General features: G+C 43.7%; 1 protein-coding gene across 1 annotated transcript in view; it reads left to right on the top strand.

Annotated features, from left to right (window-relative positions):
• Window positions 1-20963, top strand: part of POLR1A (RNA polymerase I subunit A) — a 75410-nt gene that overhangs the window by 2180 nt on the left and 52267 nt on the right. Inside the window, exons 2-12 of the mRNA XM_045446739.1 lie at window positions 601-805; window positions 1907-2056; window positions 4817-4924; window positions 5964-6049; window positions 6170-6273; window positions 12570-12656; window positions 14230-14335; window positions 14619-14781; window positions 17440-17610; window positions 17749-17871; window positions 20128-20358. Of these exons, the coding sequence (XP_045302695.1) occupies window positions 601-805; window positions 1907-2056; window positions 4817-4924; window positions 5964-6049; window positions 6170-6273; window positions 12570-12656; window positions 14230-14335; window positions 14619-14781; window positions 17440-17610; window positions 17749-17871; window positions 20128-20358 (1534 nt within the window). The remainder of the gene's footprint in view (window positions 1-600; window positions 806-1906; window positions 2057-4816; window positions 4925-5963; window positions 6050-6169; window positions 6274-12569; window positions 12657-14229; window positions 14336-14618; window positions 14782-17439; window positions 17611-17748; window positions 17872-20127; window positions 20359-20963) is intronic.

Genomic DNA, 20963 nt, shown 5'->3' with positions numbered 1-20963 from the left:
TCTGCATATTTGTGTTTAATTTCAATTTACTACTTCTGCATATGGGAATTATCGGGTTATCTTCTCTTTACTGAACTATGTGGGCTTTGGAGTTAGTTGTGGTCAATATCCTGCCTCTTTCCACCGTGCCCCCCCCTCCCCCCATCCTGACTGTGTCACCTGGATTAAATCACCTAACTGTTCTGAGCTGCAGTTTCCTCCTTTGAAAAATGCATATAGCGATGCTCATGTCACAGGGGTGAAGTCAGACTAAATGCTGCTTGTAACGCATTTAGCATGTGGTAGGCACTTAACTACTTTCTGTAAATATTCCCCATTGTACTCCGCAAGATTTGCACTAAATCTGTTTTTTACATATTTTACCACTCTTACCTATTCAGCACGTAGTTATTGAGCACCTGCAGCGTGCAGGCTCTGTGCTAAGTGCTGAGCTACAGTGGTGAGCAAGGCATACACAGATTCTGTCCTCTGAAGCTGTCAGCATGTCTGAGGAAATACATGTGGAATCATCATTTAGCTATGAAGTGCCAAAAAAAAAAAATTTTTTTTTTGAGAAGTTGGGTAACCTTCATTTTCCCTTGGTCTTTTTTATTTCCTTAGGAAATTAAGCGTTAAGTCCATTACGAACCCTCGTTACCTGGACAGCCTGGGAAACCCATCAGTGAACGGCCTGTACGATTTAGCTTTGGGCCCTGCGGATTCCAAAGAGGTGTGCTCCACCTGTGTACAGGACTTCAACAGCTGCCCTGGCCACCTGGGCCACATTGAGCTTCCGCTTACAGTGTATAACCCTCTCCTCTTTGATGTACGTTCTGCCCTGGGCTGCCCTGTACACGTGGGTCTCAGAGCTGCTGGTGGGATTTGTGAGGGGCACTCCTGGCCTCACAAGAGGTGCCTAAAGAGGTTAGCTCCAGACACAGAGTTAAAGTGCTTTTTACCATGAGATTTAAAACCTTAAGGTGCCAAATCCAGTAAATTCAACTTGGCTTGTAGCCCTAACTAAATGAATTTCAGTTTGATTCCAGTTGAAAAGAGCCATAGCCTGGCTCTGTTCACATAGGAGGAAAAAGCATTTGAATTCATCCCCTACACTTTGTTTCAGGGGCTTCACGCCCTTCAGAAATCCAGGCAGAATCTCCCTGGCAGTAGGAAAACTTTGGAGTTCTCCAGGCCTCCCTGAGCTCTTCTGATGGATTTGTAAGCTCTTGCTTGGTTGCAAGATGAGCAAAGCTCAGACCAGACAGTGAGTTAAGAATGACACTCTTGTCTAGAGTCCTATTTGTGTATTTTTAGCTTTTTATGTCAGTTAGCCTAGCCTCCAGGATTTGTTTCAAACTCTACAGATGACAGTATACGTGGTTTTTTTTTGGTCTGTTGTATTGAGGAAAGAGAATCGTCTTAGTTAAATGCAGTATTTAGTTAAATGCCAAATATTTAAACTTCTATTAACTAAACTATTAAATATTTTATTTATTTTTTTAAAGATTTTATTTTTAAGTAATCTCTGCACCCAACATGGGGTTTGAACTTGCATCCCCAAGATTGAGAGTCGCACGCTCCACATACTGAGCCAGCCACGCATCCTGCAAATATTAAATATTTTAAGTTAAATATTTAAATACTGAAATTAGAATTTGGTACTTCGTTAAATAATATGAAGGTAGCTCTCTAACTCAGACCCAAACTAAATTTCAACTTTTAAGGAATTAAAATGAAACCATGAAACAAAAAATAGAGGGGAAGATTTATCTAGTTCATAGGGCCACAGAGGCCTTTCCAGGGACATTAGGTGAAGTGGAATTCTCAAAGGAGTAAACTGGCTACCTAAGAAAAACTTTACGTTGAATATTAACCTTGACGAACTATGTCTCTAATTATCCTGCTTTTTCTTATTGCCTCTCTTCAGAAACTCTACCTGCTGCTCCGGGGCTCCTGTTTAAACTGTCACATGCTGACCTGCCCCCGGGCTGTGATTCACCTCTTAGTCTGCCAGCTGCGAGTTCTGGAAGTCGGGGCCCTACAAGCAGTCTACGAGCTTGAGAGAATTCTGAACAGGGTAGGTGGGGTGGTGGCTGTCGTGGCAGTCAGGCAAGCCGAAGCAGTTCAGAGCACAGCTGTTTGTGTGTTGTCCCTGAGATTCGTCATCATAAGTCACCAGAACGTTTGATCTTTACGTCTTCTCACTAGATACCAACAGCTCAGCGTGAAAACGTGAAGCCGTGAGAGAAATTGACGAAATGTTCATGAAAACAACATCTTAATACCGCTTTAGCCATCAGTGAGTTTCATTTCTGGACCTTGGAGCCAGTGGAGGCTTATGCATTGCTTTGGATTATTATGTTTCTTTGTTCTAATGTAGGATGTTTTAATGTGGAAAATTGTTTTTCATGGTATTGACTTTTTTTGAAGACTTCAGACCCATTGTCTTGTAGGATTTCTTACTCTCTGGATTTGTCTGACTTTTTCCTTACTAGATTCACATTTTGGTGAGAATACAACCTACACCATATGGGGATGCTTTGTGTTATTTCAGGAGGCACATACTGTCAGGTTGTTTTATTATTGGTAATTCTGAGTTTGATTACTTGGATAACAGGGGGACCACCAAATCTATCACAGAGACATTTTTCTCTTCATTAGAAAAAAATCCTTCAGATTTTCTGGTGCTATTATAAGTATCTTATGTAAAATTCATTTTCTGTCTCTAGATCAAAAATATTACTGATTTTTTTTTTTTTTTTTTTTTTTTATGAAACCACCTGGCAGAAGTGTATCATTCTAAATGATTTACCTATAAATTCTTGTTGGTTTTCAACATAATCCTATCATCTGGGAATCTTGGCAGTTTTGTTTCTTTCTAGTCCTTACATGTTCTATTTCTTTTTCTTTATTTTGGTGGCTAGGAGCCACACTGCTGTGTTGAAGGAATAGCAGCCATCCTTGTCTTGTTTCTTGTCACAAGGGAAACCTTTTACCTTTCCTTTCGACTTCCCTTTCCCGAATAATTCAGTCTTAAGACGTTAGGTGGGCAGAGCTTCTACACAGACCTGTGGCCTTATGTCAGAGCCCAAGCTTGATGAGACAGGCATTCAAGGGGAGAACATACCTGCATGTGTGGGCAGCCCGACATGGAATATCAGAGGTCACATAGGGTGAGGAAGATGTTCATTTAAGGATAAAAGCTCAGCATAGTATGCAAGTGTGCAAGTCAAGTCAGAAGGTACCCATCCTGGATGACCCAGTGAGGGAGTGAGCACCTACATAGGATGAGGAGGGTTCCATGAGGAGGGGGGCTTAGAGTGGGGTGCGGGGTGCGACCCCAAGTCGAGTGAGAGCCATACATGGGAGGGGTGGCAGCCTTGTTGAGAGAGGGTTTACATACAGGGAGGGAGATTGATCCAGTAAGTACATATTTTAAGGATAAGGTAGGCCAGACTTCATACTATTAGAGAAGGGAGTTACGGATACATGAAAGAGAAAAGGCCCAGAATTAATCCTATGGTATTGGACTGGAATTGGAAGTTTGATTTGATTCAGTACATAACGCATACATGTGCACATGTAAGCACACATGACTTCCAGGGAACAAAGCCAAAAAAGTTAATCCAAAGTCACATATGTCCTAGAAAGAGAAGGATTTTCCTAAAACTTTACTCAGAGTGAGTTCTATTTTTTCTAGATATTTGTCCATTTCATCGAAAATTTCAGATCTGTTGGCATAAAATTATTCATGATGATTACTATCTTAAAAAATTTTCTTTAGTAAACTATACACACAGAAATGCATTAATCACACAGTCTAACAAATAGTTACAAAGTACCATCACCCATATAGTCACCTTCATTGTCAAGTTACTGTCCAAGTCCCCAGAAACCTCATCTCTTTCCTCTGTCCTTGTGTGCTTGTTTTTGAAAGGTTTTTCTTTTTCTTCGTCTTTTTTTTCTTTTCTTTTTTTTTTTTTTTTTTTAATAATTAGAAAATTATTGGTGGGAATAATTTGAAGCCTAGGATAGGACTGCCTTTCTCCAGAGAGGATGCCTATTGCTTCTGCCATGTGCACGGTGGCCTGGGACCATCGTAGGCCTCAAAGCTGAAGGCTCCCTAGGCTGCCCAGACATTTGGAATCCAGGCTGCAGTACTGTATCAGGCCCAGTCTGGTTCCTAAGGGTGTAACCCTTTGGGTTCCCTGCTTCCTGTGTTTGTGTGGTGGAATTCTGTCCTTGAACTAACTCCAGGCTTTGATTTCTGTTCTCTTCATCCTTTGAGGCCTTCAGAATATGAAGTTCAAAATGAGTGAGTTGGAAAATGCTCCCAAGGTTAGGACTGCCGTGTTGTACAGCTCCAGGGAGCATCGCAGAAGTGTGTCATTGCCTTCCACAAGGGTCACAACTGCACTGAGGGCCACCCTGGAGCTGGGCAGTGCCACAGCCCTGCACCAGAGCAAACATGGCCCTGTGCTGTGCGACCTCTTAGATTCCTGGCTTTGCTTCAGTCTGGCAGGTTCCTCACTGTCCTCTCAGCTTTTCAGAGCTTTAAATTTTTTTGGAGTATCATGTCCTATCTTGGTTCTTTTCAGTTTTCGGTTTGTCTGAATAACCTAGCCTACATTCTCAGAGCCGGATATTCTTTGATTTTTTTATTATTTACTTATTTTAACAGCAGTGTTGCCTTACTGTTTTGTAAATACAACACGGTGTGAAATTTCCTTTCCTTCTCTTCAACTAAACTCTCCCACCCTAGGAGAGGCTGGCCCCATGATGCTGCAATCAGACGCTTGCTTATTTCAATAGTATGGTTTTCCGCTTTGTTTTTTAGTTTCTAGAAGAAAACGCTGATCCTACTGCCTTCGAAATTCAGGAAGAGTTAGAACGATATACAACCCATATTGTACAGAACAATCTGTTGGGATCCCATGGTGCACATGTGAGTTACCTATCTCTCTCTTTTCCTATAACACTTGGTCTTTGGTATAATTATCATAGTTCTCTCTGCGCTGTAATTTGTATATACTTTTTGCTTCTCAGAGCAGACCTGGATTTGAATCCCAGCTCTGCCTCTTAGAGGCCTGTGACATTGTAAGTTACATTGCTGTCCCTGAGCCTCTGTGTACTCTTGTTTAATGCCTGCCTGCAGGAGTAATGAGAGGATTAGATGAAATTAGGTGGTTTAGGTACAATGTCCAGCAAGGTTGTGAAATACTGTCTCATTTTGAGGGTGGTGTCTGTGTTCTTGTCTTCTTTCTCTCTCTCAAACACTAAACTGTTGCTACCTCCTCACCCACCCCCCGCCCCTACAGCACCTGGGTAAGTATTAATTTGTTCAACAGTTGAACGAATGGCATAGGTAATCAACCTGTACTAATCTTTGAAGTACTAATCTTAGAATCTAGCTCACCTTATGCCCAAATTTCACACCCGAGATTCTGAATAATTGGTCTGGGGTAGAATCCTAGCGAAGTTACAGAAGCTCCCAGGAAAAAGTTTCATTTGCAGCCAGGCTCAGTCCCCTTTATGTAGATTAACTGTGGATGTGCCTTTCTTGGGACCCTGATGTCCATCTGAGGGAGGCAGCAGGGGTGGTATACTAGCTGCATGCAGAGAGGTTTGTTTTAAATTAACTGGTATTTATTGAGGACTTAACTGTATTCCACGGCTCCTCCCCTCCCCCCCCCCCCATGATCTCTTAGTAACAGCTTGGTGAGGTAGTCAGTCTTAATCCCACATATGGATGAAGAAATTTAAGCCTTAAAGAAGTCACTCAGTAATTGGTAGAGTTTGGCTATATTAGGGTTCTGTGGAAAATGTTTAAGAGGGTAGCTTACTCCTTTTTTAAAAAAAGGTAAGAATCATAAAATGAATATGTGGTGTAGTGAAATGAAATAGTAAAATGAATCTAGTGAATGAATGCATGAATGTAGTAAAATGAAATAGTACTGCAATGTTTTTTTGCCCTTTCTCAACAGGTGAAAAATGTTTGTGAGAGCAGGAGCAAACTCATTGCTTCCTTCTGGAAGGCACACATGAGTGCTAAGCGATGTCCCCACTGCAAGTGAGTACTGGGCTCTTGTCTCTCCCTTTCCCCAGAAGCCTCTGGCCCGTCACTCACAGCTGTTACTCAGTGTCTTGTTGAGGTTTTTCTCTCCTCAATCACAACCGTTCTCATACATAGGACTGGACGGTCAGTTGTCCGAAAGGAGCACAACAGCAAACTGACCATCACATATCCAGCCATGGTGCACAGGAAAGCTGACCAGAAGGACACAGAGCCCCTGGGTAAGCAGGCTGGGCCCTGGGAGGTCCTTGGACACGTTTCACATGTGGCCATCAGGTGTGTCTCAAACTTTGGGAATACCTGCTCATTACCACGTGTTTCTCACCTGCGTATTTGTGGCGGGCCAGCAGAGGTGCTGTCCAGGCCTCTTAATGGTTGAAGGGGACCCTGGTTAGTGCTCATCCCTCGCCTCTCATGCAGAACTGACAGGCTGATCTACATTTTGAGGCAGTGCCCCATGGGCCGAATGAGGTTGTCTTGCCTCAGGCGGTCATTTTTCTGGAAGATTTTTGAGGAAGAAGGAATCCACTTGGCAGATATTTAGAATCATTTTATTGTCAACGAAGTGTGGATTTATTTTGAAGTAAAGTGTAAAAAATGTAGGCGAGTTTTACAGGAAAACTGAGCATTCACAGAACATTAATGCCTCCTACAGGCTGCTTCTGGCTGTGTACTCAGATTCTTGGAGTAGAGTGTCTCCTACTCAGCTCTGATCTGCCATTGGGGTACTTGGGAAAACATTTGAGAGACTAGTACTTCTGTTAACGTTGTTTATTTATATAGAAAAATTTTACTTGAGCATAGTTGACACAATGTTGCATTACTTTCAAGTGTTAACTAGTGCTTTGATAAATTTATACATTATGCCATGTTCATGGCAAGTATAGCTACCATCTGTCCCTATACAACGCTGTTACAGTATCATTGGCTGTATTCCCTATGTGTGCTGTCCCTTTTATTACTGTGACTAAACTCATTCCGTAATTGGAAACCTGTATCCTCTTCACCTATTTTGCTCAACCCACCCCTCCCTTTTGGCAACCATCAGTTCTCCATATTTATAGTTCTGGTACTTCTTGTTTATTCATTTTTGTCTAGATGCCACCTATAAGTAGAAACATATGGTATTTACCTTCCTCAATCTGACTTATTTCACTTAGCCTAATACCCTCTCGGTCTGTTCATGTTGTTGCAAATGGTTTGATCTCATCCTTTTTATGGCTGCATGATATTCCATTGTATATGTCTTCAATCCATCTTCCTTATCCATTCATCTATAGATGGATACTTCAGTTACTATTGTATCTTGGCTATTGTAAATGATGTAATAAACATGGGGGTGAGTATATCTTTTCAAATTTTCTTTTCTTTTTTTTGGTTAAATACCTGATAGTGGAATTACTGAGTCATATGGTATTTTTGTTTTTATTTTTTATTTTTTGAGAGAGGGAGAGAGTGCACACAAGTCTGCCTGCTTGCAAGCAAGGGAGGGACAGAGGAAGAGGGAGGGAGAGAGTCTTAAGCAAGCTCCATGCTCAGCACAGAGCCTGACACGGGGCTCAATCTCACAACCGTGCAATTGTGACCTGAGCCGAAATCAAAAGTCAACCAACTGAACCACCGAAGCGCCTGATATTTTTATTTTTAATTTTTAAAGGAACCTCCATGCTCTTTACCACAGTGATTATAACAGTTTACATTTCCACCACCAGTGTGCAAGGGTTCTTTTTTCTCCACATCCTTGCCAATACTTGTTATTTCTTGTCTTTTTGTTTTAGCCATTCTGACAGGTGTGAGGTGATAGCTCATTTGTGCTTTCAATTTGCATTTCCCTGATGAGTGATGTTAAGCATCTTTTATGTATCTGTGGTATCTGTATGTCTTCTGGGTTTTTTTTTGTAGCCACAGGATTGTTTAAATGTGTTTTTTGTTTTTTCTTTTGAGGTGGTGAAGATTAGATAAGATCTTCCATTTTAAGAACCAAGACCAGTGCTTGCCCCCTATAGTCGTATAGTTTGTGCTTTATAGATGTTAACTGCTCATTTTTGTGATGTAATCAGTGTGCCTGGATGGAAAAAGCATAAGCTGTGACTGATACTCTGCTATTTATGCTGAGTGGCTTAGAGAAGGTCACTTCCTGGAGCTTTGTTTTCAACTCTATACGTGGCAGTAACAAAAGTTCTTGCCCACAGTTGAGATTTCATAAGTGAAAGTCCATAGCATATTGTTACTAAACCTTATTCCAGAGCTCAAGAATATGGAATAGGCACGGAAATAAGTTCTGTTCTTAGAGACGCATAATCTTTTACATTGAGGACTCTCTGGCAAGGCTTGGAGTAAATAACTATCTTGTCCATTTGGCTGCCATAACAAAAATATCATAGACTGGGTGGCATATAAACAATAAATGTTTATTTTTCACGGGTTTCGAGGCTAGGAAGTCCAAGATTTTGTTGCTGGCAAATTTGGTGACTGGTGAGGGCCTGTTTCCTCATTGACAGCTGCCTTCTCTCTGTAGCCTCACATGGCAGAAAGGGCCAAGGGAGCTTTCTGGGGTCTTTTCATAAGGTCACCAATCCCAGGCGCCTGGGTGGCTGTCATTAAGCATCTGACTTCAACTCAGGTCATGAGTTCAAGTCCCACATGGGGTGAGCTCAGGCCCTGCTTTGGGTGAGGACAAGCCCCAAGTGAGCCCCACTTCTCTCTCTCTCTCTCTCTCTCTCTCTCTCTCTCTCTCTCTGTCTCTCCCCCCCCCCCCCCGTGGGATTCTCGCTCTGTCTCTGCCCTCACTTACGCCCTCTCTCTCTCTAAAAAAAAAAAAAAAAAAAAATGGCACCAATCCCAATCATGAGAATTCTGCTTTCATGACCTAATCACCTCCCAAAAGCTCCATCTCCAATACCATCATATGGGAGCAATTAGGATTTTAACACATGAGACTTGAGAGGACACAGATTTTTATCTGTGTCCTTTTATTTTAGGCTAATTTTAGGCTTAAGGAAGAGTTGCAAAGATAGTATAGAGAGTTCCTGTGTACTCTTTTTAAAAAAAAAATTTTTTTTAATGTTTATTTATTTTTGAGAGAGAGACAGACAGAGTGTGAGCGGGAGAGGGGCAGAGAGACGGAAACACAGAATCTGAAGCAGGATCCAGGCTCTGACCTATCAGCACAGAGCCCAATGTAGGGCTCGAACTCACGAGCTGTGAGATCATGACCTGAGCCGAAGTCGTCTGCCCAACCGACTGAGCCACCTAGGTGCCCCTCCTGTGTACTTTTTATTCAGTGTGCCCTAATGTAACATCTCAGATCACCAGGGTATACTTGTCCAAACCAAGAAATTAACATTGGTACACTACTATTAACTGAACTACAGACAATTTGCATTTCTCCAGTTTTTCCAGTAACGTCCTTTTTATGTTCCAGGATCCAATCCAAGGTACCACACTGCATTTAAAAGCCTGTTTAATTTTGTTTAATGGTTAACAGTTAACTACAAAGGTGGATTTTCCTATCTTTTCTATAAACAGCCCTTGAAACCATTTTTAAGGTCGGGAATTGCTGTTCTAGCCCTTAGGACGCGTTAGAAAATGTTCATAGATTGGGGCGCCTGGGTGGCGCAGTCGGTTAAGCATCCGACTTCAGCCAGGTCACGATCTCGCAGTCCGTGAGTTCGAGCCCCGCGTCAGGCTCTGGGCTGATGGCTCAGAGCCTGGAGCCTGTTTCCGATTCTGTGTCTCCCTCTCTCTCTGCCCCTCCCCCGTTCATGCTCTGTCTCTCTCTGTCCCAAAAATAAATAAACGTTGAAAAAAAAAAAAAAATTTTAGAAAATGTTCATAGATTAAAAATGAAAATAGTTGGCATTCCAGAAGATAACTGTTTCTTGGGAGCAAATGTCTAGCAGTTAAGGAGCCTTCCGCTGCCGTTACCAAATGCATTCTTCTGAAGTAATCTTTCACTGCGGCCGTGAGAATATGGTGGTGCCTCCTAAAATTCTATGCATTAGAAACAAGTTGACTGTAGTTTTCAGTGGTTCCAGGATTGGGATTTCAGTACATAGCAAACATTTACTTGTTGGGCACACAGCCTCATGCCAAAGACCATGCCTATGGCTGAGCATAGTGCCAAGGTGGAGACCACGTGCCCTCTGCTCTCAGAGAAGGCTGCAGGTGACACAGGTCAGTAACTTCCAGGGAGCAGGTGATACAGAGGCAGGTGAGCATTCCGAACAAGGGTTCCTGGCCAAAGGGAACCATCCTATGAGACCTGTGCCTCTATGGTTGCTATGTAGTAGTGATCCCATGAGGAGCACCATAAGCTTGTAAAATTCTGCTTATGCTCGTGAGTGCTCCTCAAGCCCCATCATGCACATGAGCATTTTAAAATGAGAATCCGTGGGGCGCCTGGGTGGCTCAGTCGGTTGAGCGTCCGACTTCAGCTCAGGTCACGATCTCACGGACCGTGAGTTCGAGCCCCGCGTCGGGCTCTGGGCTGATGGCTCAGAGCCTGGAGCCTCCTTCCAGTTCTGTGTCTCCCTCTCTCTCTGCCCCTCCCCCGTTCATGCTCTGTCTCTCTCTGTCTCAAAAATAAATAAATGTTAAAAAAATATAAATAAAAAAATAAAAATAAATAAAAAAATAAATAAAAAAATAAAATGAGAATCCTTACAGCCAAGACACTCCACCATGATCCAGTCTTCCCTGAGTTACTTGACCTTCCGACCCCTTTGTCACATAGCAGCCCTTACAGCTGAAGGAAACCCATGGTAGGGATGTTCTGAAACCCCATCCAGGCAGAAATCATTTTGTACAAGTGTCATGTTAGGGTGGTTCAGCCCATGTGAGGAGATAAGATCCCACAGATTTCTTCTGACTCTAAGATCCTCTGAACGAGCAACCCTAGTTCTAGTCAGCCTTCCCAGCAATGAAACTGCAGTGGAGTGTGTCATGTACTGGTAGCTACTGGGACAGGAGCTGGGGAGTACTGCCAAGTTCAACTGATCTTCCTCAGCCCTTCAAACCTGTTTAGTAGGAGAGGAAGTTCAGATAGTCATTTTCAGAAATGCCCACAAATTGTTTAGCTTAATGGAATCTGTTTTCCCACTGAATATACATAGCTTTCTAATGCTGTGGTTACCCCTGAAGGTCAAAAGCTCTCTTCATTGCACACCCACACTTCCCTTCAGTTGCATTAATTGATTGAAATGTTTTGCTGTTATAGGAATCAAAATTTTAAATGTGTGGACTCCTCGACCTAGCAGTTCCACTTTCACAACTTTCTTTTAAGAATTAGACATACCCACAGTATTAAATAGTTTAAAATAGGAAATGGCTTAAATGCCTATTAAGAGAGACTAGTTAAGTTATGCTGCGTCTGCTAATTGTTATCCAAGTTTCATATTGCTCTAAAAACTTGGGATGACATATCCTCTGCAGATCATAAACTTAATTGGGGAATTGGAGGTGGAATGAAGCTGGATCTTAAAAGTGTAGAAAAGGCAAAAGAGTGGGGTTTATAAGTATAGATTATTGTAGGATGTTTCGAATATGTATATTTGAGCCAGTGACTATTTAGTATCTGCTGTATGCTAGATAATTGTGTCAGATGCTAGGAACACAGACAAGACACAATGTCTGTGCTGATAAGTACATAAAGAGGGAAAATTGAATAATGCCTAATTTCGGTCATTGTATCCCAGAAGAGGTTGATAGTTTTGAAAATAAAGGGTCACGTTGCTTTTCTCTGTTAATTGTCTAAGTGCCTAGAGCCCTAGTTCCTGAATGGCAGCCTCAAGTTTGATTTTCTGACTTACTCTGAGTATAGCTGATAGACAGCATCCCAGGCTACTCTTGTGTAATCTGAGAAACCCAAATCAATCTATTCCATGTACCTACATATTTGTAGGAAGGAATTGAATATACTTTTACCCATAAAAATGATGATACTAACTTATCTCTAATTTTACTTCTGTGAATCTTTCTGGTAAAGCCATGTGCATAAAGTTCTTTAGCATAGTATAACTTACAATAGTACAAAACTGGGATCAACTCAGACGTCTAACTGTAAGAGTATGGTTGGGTCATTCGGAAGCATCCTCTCAGTGGAATATCATGCAGTCATTAAAAACAATATGTGACAACATGCAGAAATGCTCACAAGATGGCAGTAACTGAGCAAAGCAGGTACAGAGTAAGTTCACACTTAAGATTATAGTTACCTTAGACACTATGTAAACCAAAGGACTGGAAAAAATATATAGTAGTGATAATGTGATGGAGTGGTATGTGGTTTATTTTTCTTTTCCTTTATTGTTTTTATGCAATAGTTATATTGTTTCTATTACTTTAGAAATTAGGTTAAGGGGGAAAATATCCAGAGCTGAGAGTAAGCTCAGCTTGATTGATTTCTGTGGTCAAATTGCAGGCTTGGCAGGGTGGGGAAAAAGCATTGATAAATCCCATTATAGAAGGAGTGCCTGTTATTGATTTATTGTGCTTTGATTTCCCCTCCTGGCTCCAGGAATTGAGGATGCTCAGATGGGAAAACGAGGGTACCTGACACCGACCAGCGCCCGAGAACATCTTATTGCCCTTTGGAAGAATGAAGGTGCTGTACCAACCTAAAGAAATAGAAATAAGTCTTTGGGCTCATTTATCCAGCCTTACTATTTTTATTTTTTCCATGTTGTGGTCACTGTAATCTCTCCTGAATTCATAGGTTTGGAGCTGGCTTCAGGGTACATTGTCATTGATGCATTAGAGACTAAGCAAGAATCATGAACTTGACAATTACCATACCTGAACCTGGTCATTAAATAACAGCTGTGGGTAGGCCTTGCTTAATAACAGTTTGACAGATTTCTGGGAGGTACAGCGTAATTCACTTTATTTTAAAAGCCTCTAAATAACTTTTCAAAAAAAGAATTCTGAGGGAATTCTTCCTGTGATTCAAAAAGTGAATCCTAACATGTCTTTTCTTAGGATTTTTCAACATTTTAATTTCCTACAAAAAGGAAAGTCTTCCCTTCCTTTTGCATGTACAACAAAAGCTAGGCGGTATATTCAAGCCCTTGTGTCACCACCCTCTGAGAGTGCTCTTGTTTTGGAACACTGAATGCAAACTGCTGTGTAATGCTAAACACTTAAAAACGAAAATGTTGCTGAAAGGATAAGTGATGTCAGGGAAAAAAGAGCACTCCTTTAGTTACTATGATCATTTCTGAGGTAGGCCCCAACACTTTTATTCACTCTGGATTTTGCTTTTTTTTTTTTTAATCTTTTTTTAATATTTATTTTTGAGGGAGAGAGAGACAGAGCATGAGCAGGGAAGGGGCAGAGAGAGAGGGAGACAGAATCCAAAGCAGGTTCTAGGCTCTGAGCTGTCAGCACAGAGCCCGATGTGGGGCTTGAACCCATGAACCGTGAGATCATGACCTGAGCCAAAGTCAGATGCTCCAACAACTGAGCCACGCAGGTGCCCCACAGTTTTTTTTTGTTGTTGTTGTTTTTTTTTTAAAGTAAGCTTCATGCCTAGCATGGACCCCAACACAAGGTTTGAGATCAAGGTCTGAGCCAAAGTCACTTAACCAACAGGGCCACCCAGGCACTCTGATGTAGCTTTTTTTTTTTTTTTTAAGTTTACTGGAAACTTAAAATATAGCTTTGATCCACAAAAATGATCCCCTCTTGGTAGCATACGAATGGTGTTTTGTTTTGTTTTGTTTTGTTTTGTTTTGTTTTGTTTTGTTTTGTTTTGTTTTTGAGAAGGCTAACTTTTTTAAATTTGATTCCCCCCGTTTTTTAGATATAGTTTTTATAAAAGCCAAAGCCGTGTGCGTGCGTGCGTGTGTGTGTGTGTGTGTGTGTGTGTTGTTAAGTCTGATAGTCCAGGAAAGTAGTGAGAAACAAGGTAAAGATATTTACCATGCTTGTCCACCTCAGTCCCTGGGCTGAGCACTGGGGTCCCCGCAGTGCCCGTCCTCAAGCTACCATCTCACCTGCGTGCACGTTCTCAACATGCAGACACTATTTTTTGCTTGTTTTTAGAAAGAAAAATGTGATTTAACTCCACATGTTGTCTCATATTCTGGGTTTTTTTTCACCCAGTAGAATTTTGTGGTCATCCATCCCTGCCCTTACACATAGATTTAAATGATCATTTTGGTTTATTTCAAATACAGGATTCTTTCTGAATTACCTTTTTTTGGGACTGGAAGATGTTGGCATGGAGTCCAGATTCAATCCCAGTATGTTCTTTTTGGATTTCTTGGTGGTGCCCCCCTCAAGGTAATGCCCTTTAATTGACTTTATTTCACCTGGAAAAGGTTTCTTGAGCGATTCATTGAATAATGACCTCTGGGAGAGGCTTGAAGGGCCAGGTCACTGAGAAGTAAATCAGCAGTTCCACACCCAAGATGCGGGTAGTTGGGAGTATTGTCTTGAATGTAATAGAAATGTTGGTTGGTTTCTGAGTGTGGTGGGTTGTGAGTTGCTCATAGCAGGGACAGGCAAGCGTCTGAAGAACGTGACCCTTCCCTCACACTAAACAGTTCCATGTGTCCCCCTACAGGTATCGCCCTGTCAATCGGCTAGGGGACCAGATGTTTACTAATGGCCAGACGGTGAACTTGCAGGCTGTCATGAAGGACATGGTCCTGATCCGAAAACTTCTGGCGTTGATGGCCCAAGAACAGGAACTGCCATGTGAGGTGGCAGCACCTGCCAAGGATGAGGTCAGGGCTGCTTTGGAGCTGACGTCAGAAGCATATATGTTTAGTTCTAATGCCCACAGTGCAGATGCAGAACGCTGGGGGTGCAGGGAGATGCTGGTTGGGAATTCTGTACAGCTGTGTGTGAGCTCTCATTTGGGGTACCTGGTAATGTCAGGGGGAAAGCATGATATGAGCATGGAAAGATCTAGGTTCTGCCCCAATAACCTTTGTTGAGTTGCTTTAATTTCCTGGGCCCATTTCCACTATAAAATGTGTATGGTTTGTGGTAAGAGTTTATATGGAGGCTGTTCTGGGCCACCTAGCCTCACTAGCAGTGATTGGCAGCTCCAGAAAGAAGAGTCTGTCAGCTCTAAGAATGTTTCTTTTGGGTTATGGTGCCAGAGCCTGAGTCATCCAGCTCTGTTTTTGGCTCATTAAGACCTCTAGCATTGGGTTCAGGAGGGCAGTGTTGTTGATTCTAGGAATTTCCCAGAATAGGACTGTCAGGTTTGAGGCTTCAGCTTCGTTCTCTGTAAACAGTAGAGCTGGATTCAGTTTTCCCATTTCAGCTGACTTTCTGAGCCTACTTCAGTATGCCAGGTCTTCCATGGGTATAAAGATGAATCAGGCACTCAGAAAGCTTGCTGAGATCATGGAGATCCTTCCCCGTTCTGAGATGCCGTCTGGATGGAAGCAGGAAGGCTGTCTCAGCCTCAAGTGGACAGGGTTCTCAGGCTGCTTCCAGCTGCTGGCAACAGTTTGCTGTGAGCCAGTCCCATCACCAGGTGGCGCCACTGTCTGCCTGGACACTTGTGCTGTGGGTTATCCATACTCTCCTCTGGACTGTCTTTGGTTTTAAGTTTTCTGACCCGTCAGCATAGGTGTGCTTTCAAAAACCTTCAGCCTAAGAGGAACATGCCATCTGCAGGCCCTAGTCCAGTTTAGGGGGAAGGCCGTTAAGATAGCCAAGACCAGGGCTAAGAACTTTTACTTCAGTGTCCCTTGAAATTAGAGCAGCGCTTTGTCAAAAAAAAGAAAATAGGAACAAAAAGGCCGAGTGTCTGCAGAAATAAACAACATCCTTTCTGATTCTTAAGGTCCTTGCTACCTGAAGTCGCAGTGCCTCCTTTCTGTGTGATTAACAGGACATGTTCTTATTTCTTTCCCTATTTGCTCCCTGCATTCCTTTTCTGTGGCAGCCCTCTCCTGAATTATGAATGCCTGATGGGGGCCAGGGGCTACACTAGGCACTGAGTATATGCTAGTGAGACAGGGTCTCCTTGCATGAGTCATCACATAGCCCTGAATCAGGTAACATCATAAGCAGTAAGTTAGGCTGACATCGCCCCTGTCGTCATACAGGTGACCATCTCTCCCTGTGAGGCTTCTTCAGAGCAGAAAATACATCTGTCCTCCCTATATCTAAAGAAGATGCCTTTATTTCTCAGGGTGGAGGACAAACCCACTTCAGTAATGGTTTTCTTGGCAGTCTTATTTACTAGAGCTTCGCCCCTCCCCTCATACCTCTCCCAACACACTAACAGATTTCTTCTCACCATCTCACTCACACTGGGGGACATCGGTCTCCAGTGTCATACCCAGCCAGTTGGGGCTAGTAGGTGGCCAGACAGTGTCAGTAGGTGGTGCTGTCAGGCAGCTTAAGGGCCTGTCTCCTGGGCAGGTAGGGAGAGAAGAGAAGGAGGCAGAGCCAGGGACAGAAATATTAAAAAGGATTGGTTCAGATATTCCAGTGAGCCTTGGAGATCAGCCAGTCACTTGACGTATCTCAGTTGGGGACCCACATTTTAATTGATAAAATAGAAAATAACATAGCAAACATTTTTACTTTTAAGAAATTCTTCCACTTATATTTTCATAAGTGCTTCAAATCAAGATTTTCCAAAACCATAAACAAAGGTGAAATTCCACATGAGAATCAGTTATCTGGCAGGATAACAGAGTTTCATGAAGAGTATTGAAGGGGCAAGAATTTATACGGTGGTCTGAAGAATTAGGTAGTAAGGGACTACAACAGCTGCTGGTAGCAGACCCCTCCATTACTTTCTTGGGTTTCACAGTTCAGTGAAACACCCTATTGTGTTGGAGAAGCCTATAAGGCACATAATTGTAAGTGGCCTCTGGCCAATAGCCAACTAGGAACTGAGGCCTCCAGTCCAGCCACTCTCTGGGAATTGCATCCTGCCAACAGCCATGTCAGCTTAGAGATGGATCCTTCCCCAGTTGAACCTTCAGATGAGACCATGGCTCTGACTGACTCCTTTATTGCAGCCTAGGGGAGGCTCTGAAGCAGAGAACCTAGTTGGGCTGTGCCCAGATTCCTGACTTACAGAAACTGTGAGATAATAAATACATGTTAGTTTAAAAAAAAAAAGAAAGCTCGCATGTAAACTTGAGTTCATTTTACTATCAGAAAAACACAGACTGGTAAATGTATATGATGGGGCCGATGTTATGTTAATACAAACTGACAAGATTTATCAGGACTTTGTCACTGATCCATCAGTGGTAAAAAAAGACATAGGCATAAGACAAAAGACATAAAGGCAAACTCCAGAGCTCATCATTTGTCAGAGCTAGAGGAAGGAAGAAAAACAAAACAAAGCCTGGCCTTTGTGAGGTTTTTCCATCATGCCTCTTTTCTTGATTGTGTCTTGCCAGGAAAAAGACTCTTCGATTGCCCTGGACCGATCCTTTTTGAGTACACTTCCTGGCCAGTCCCTCACAGACAAACTTTACAACATTTGGATTCGTCTGCAGAGCCACGTCAATATCGTGTTTGATAGTGAAATGGATAAATTAATGATGGAAAAGTACCCTGGCATTAGACAGGTGAGCAGGAAGTTGGATCCCCATTGCTAACCGAAGAGGTTAAATAATAACTGTATTTGTTTTGAAACAAGAAAATAATAAGTATACTTTTTTTTTTTTCTTTAAACTGTTTTCTGTGGACTTTTTTCCTGCATAAAGATCCTGGAGAAGAAGGATGGCTTATTCCGAAAGCACATGATGGGAAAGCGAGTGGACTATGCGGCCCGCTCTGTCATCTGCCCAGACATGTACATTAACACCAACGAAATTGGAATTCCTATGGTGTGTGTGGTGGGGCCTCTCTGCTACTGTTGGGTGTGGTACATGGGAGTGCTGAGGGCTGGGGGGAGAAGGTGTGCAGCACACTGGTTGTGGCTTGGGTAGGGACAGCTTTTGCTTCTTCCTGAACAAGCCATTTGGCAGGGACGTGAGGCTGTGTGATGGTATTGCTTTCACTCTTTACCAGGTCTCCAAACACCTTGTACCTACAAGGAAGACCCTTCCTGGGCAAGCAGGGAGCCAACTGCCACATCCCCGCCTGCGTATCTTCCTCCTGCCTCTCAAAGCCTAGTCTCTAAACCTTCCTAGTCAGATTGAATGCAGGACAGAGACGAGGAAGAGGGAAAGGGGGGGTTTCCGTCCCATGCACTTGCCAGGCATTAGGAGACAGGAATGTGTACACTTAGTTGCCAGGCTCAGGAAGGGAGAAAACCTCCAGAGAGGGCTCTGTGTGTGTGTCATCCATCCTCCCAGCTCCTTGGGGGTGAGCAGTGTGCCCCATCCACCCATTAGTGTTTCCTCAGGGAGCCAGCCTCCTTTTCTCACTTCCCCACCCATTCGGGCTGTGGTGCGCATTAGCAGTAGCGCTTTAATTGGCTTCCTCCTTAATGGGCCTTGAGGTCAGTAATATGAAGGTGGTTTATGTCCCTTTGTGGAGAGTCTCATTTCCTCACACACTGCCCCCTCTGCTGCTCTCTGGGGAGCGCTGGTAATGAGCAGAGCTCAAGTGTTCTGATGGTCCCCTGTATGCCCGCTGCCTCGTCTCTCTTGGGTACACTCGGCTTCCTGGGCAAAGGCACACATATGAGAGGCCAGGAGTCAGAGAAAGCTTAGTCCTGGGCCCACTGCCTCCTAGAGCCATAGATCTTTATGTCTGGAAGCTGGGTCAGGTGGCAGAGAAAGGTATTGTGAAGCCCGGTTGTGACCTTCCTGAGTCTGAGGCCCATTTCGTTGCTATTTGTTGCTTTCTTTGGACAGAAGGCATGGACTGCCCCCATAGCCTTTGGCCTCACAGTGCATAGAGCATCCCAGCTTTAGGAGAGACCTGTAGTGCTGCCTCTTGTTTCCACCTTCAGAGGTGCCGAGCCTCCCTTTCTCGGATGTGGGTTCATTTCATAATGACTTGTCCTAAGGAGGGACTCCCCCTCTGCCTGCCTCCAGCCTGTTCAGGTCTCAGGGCCATGGTAGCCTGGGGGTGTTACTCACAGGATGGCTGTGAGGAGCTGACTGCGAGATTGCCTCTTGGTCCCTTGTGGCACACCCTTCCCATAAAGCACCGTGGAGACGTGTTATGGGAGCAGAGGAACTGAAATAAGTTTGGGGAATGAGCTAGAGATGAGCAGTGAACCAGACCGACTAGAGTGTCCCCTGAGAGGCTTACATTCCAGTGGTGGAGACAAATAAAGGAATATATAGGAGAATAAACACTGTCAGGTGGTGGTCATTGCATTGGAAAAAACAGAATAGGCCATGGGGAAAGGGAGCGCTGGCTGGGGTGGCAGGTAAGGCTTTTTGCAAAGTGTTGTTTAAGCAGAGACCTGGACAAAGAACCTGGACAGAGTTCATCCAGGTTCTTTATGAAGGACTCTGCATAGTCTCGGATATGGTTGTGTGCATGTAGGAGCATCAGAGTGTTTATAACATTCAGCCACTTAGAAACTTACTTAACCACATAACTCCTCTTCGAGTATATTGCAGGTTAAGCGTTAAGTGGTAACGCTGCACTTTGTCATATATCAGGAGACTGAATTGGTTTCATCTCAAATGCCACCTTGATTGCAGTGGCAGCCAAAACTGCTGGGTAGAGACTCCAACACCATGACTGGGTTAGTGATGTCTACTGGAGTGGAGGGGGCTGTGGTGGTACTTGAGGGTGGGTATTTGCCGCCTCTCTCAAGTTAGTGTCCCATTCTGTGTTGCCTTTGGGGACTGAATTGATTGGTGGGTGAGGAAATGATGAAGTTTTAGAATGGGTGAAAAAAATTTTAATGTGGAAACTGCAACACTCAAATTATTCTCTCCAGACAGACTGCTAGGAAAGGAGGCCTGATCTCTATTCCCTTGGGGCCTCAAGTCTAGATAAATGGCTTTGTGGAGAAGACAGGCAGGATGTTGCATACTCCCTGAAGGACCTTTGTGGCTAAGATAGCACCTCCACGTCATGGGGAAGAAGTCTCACAGCCTGTTGAGTCAGATTTTGAATCTCTATACGATCTTTTCTGCCTACCCCGAGTTTTCATATCCACTCCCTGTTTCCAGGTGTTTGCCACAAAACTGACCTACCCTCAGCCAGTCACCCCCTGGAATGTTCAGGAACTGAGGCAAGCAGTCATCAATGGCCCCAATGTGCACCCGGGAGCCTCCATGGTCATCAACGAGGATGGCAGTCGTACGGCCCTGAGTGCTGTGGACCTGACACAGCGGGAAGCCGTGGCCAAACAGCTCCTGACACCAGCTACAGGGGCACCTAAGCCCCAGGGGACAAAAATTGTGAGTAGTGGACAGATTTGCTCAGGGGCTCGGCCAGCTCCTGTCTGGCTCCCCTGTGACTGCCAGCCATGAGTGCTGACACAGGAACCCATGAGCTGTTCTGCCTTCACAAGATGAAGCTTCCCCTGCATGTGGGTGTTACTTAGGGGTTTCATGGGGCTTACTTTATCTTCCCAGCTCGAGCTGGCATTCCTAGGATCTTGACACCATGATTCAAGCTTCATTTGGCTGTCCCATGACATGCAGCACGGTGCTGGGCACACATCAAAGACTTGAGAAGTACTCTCTAATGATAACTCAGTTGTGATCCTGGAGCAGGAGAGTTTGCTGTCCTTAAGCAGGGCTCCTCAAAGGGTGGTTCTGAGGTTAGCAGCAGCAGCGTCCCTAGGGCTTGTGAGAAATGCACATTCACTCTCTTCTCCCCACCCCCCCGCAAAATGAATTAGAATCTCTGGGAATGGGGCCCAGGAATCTGTGTTTTAGCAAGTGCTCTGGAGGGTTCCTCTGTATGCTGTTTGAGAACTGACCTAAAGGAAGGAAATGTACTGTGTCCGTGATAACTGGTAACCCACAGGTTTCATCTGATGCCTCATTTCCTGGCAGTT

This window comes from Leopardus geoffroyi, chromosome A3 (assembly GCF_018350155.1).
Source record: "Leopardus geoffroyi isolate Oge1 chromosome A3, O.geoffroyi_Oge1_pat1.0, whole genome shotgun sequence".
In the NCBI taxonomy this organism is placed as follows: Eukaryota; Metazoa; Chordata; class Mammalia; order Carnivora; family Felidae; genus Leopardus; species Leopardus geoffroyi.
This window is presented reverse-complemented; position numbering and strand designations above follow the sequence as displayed.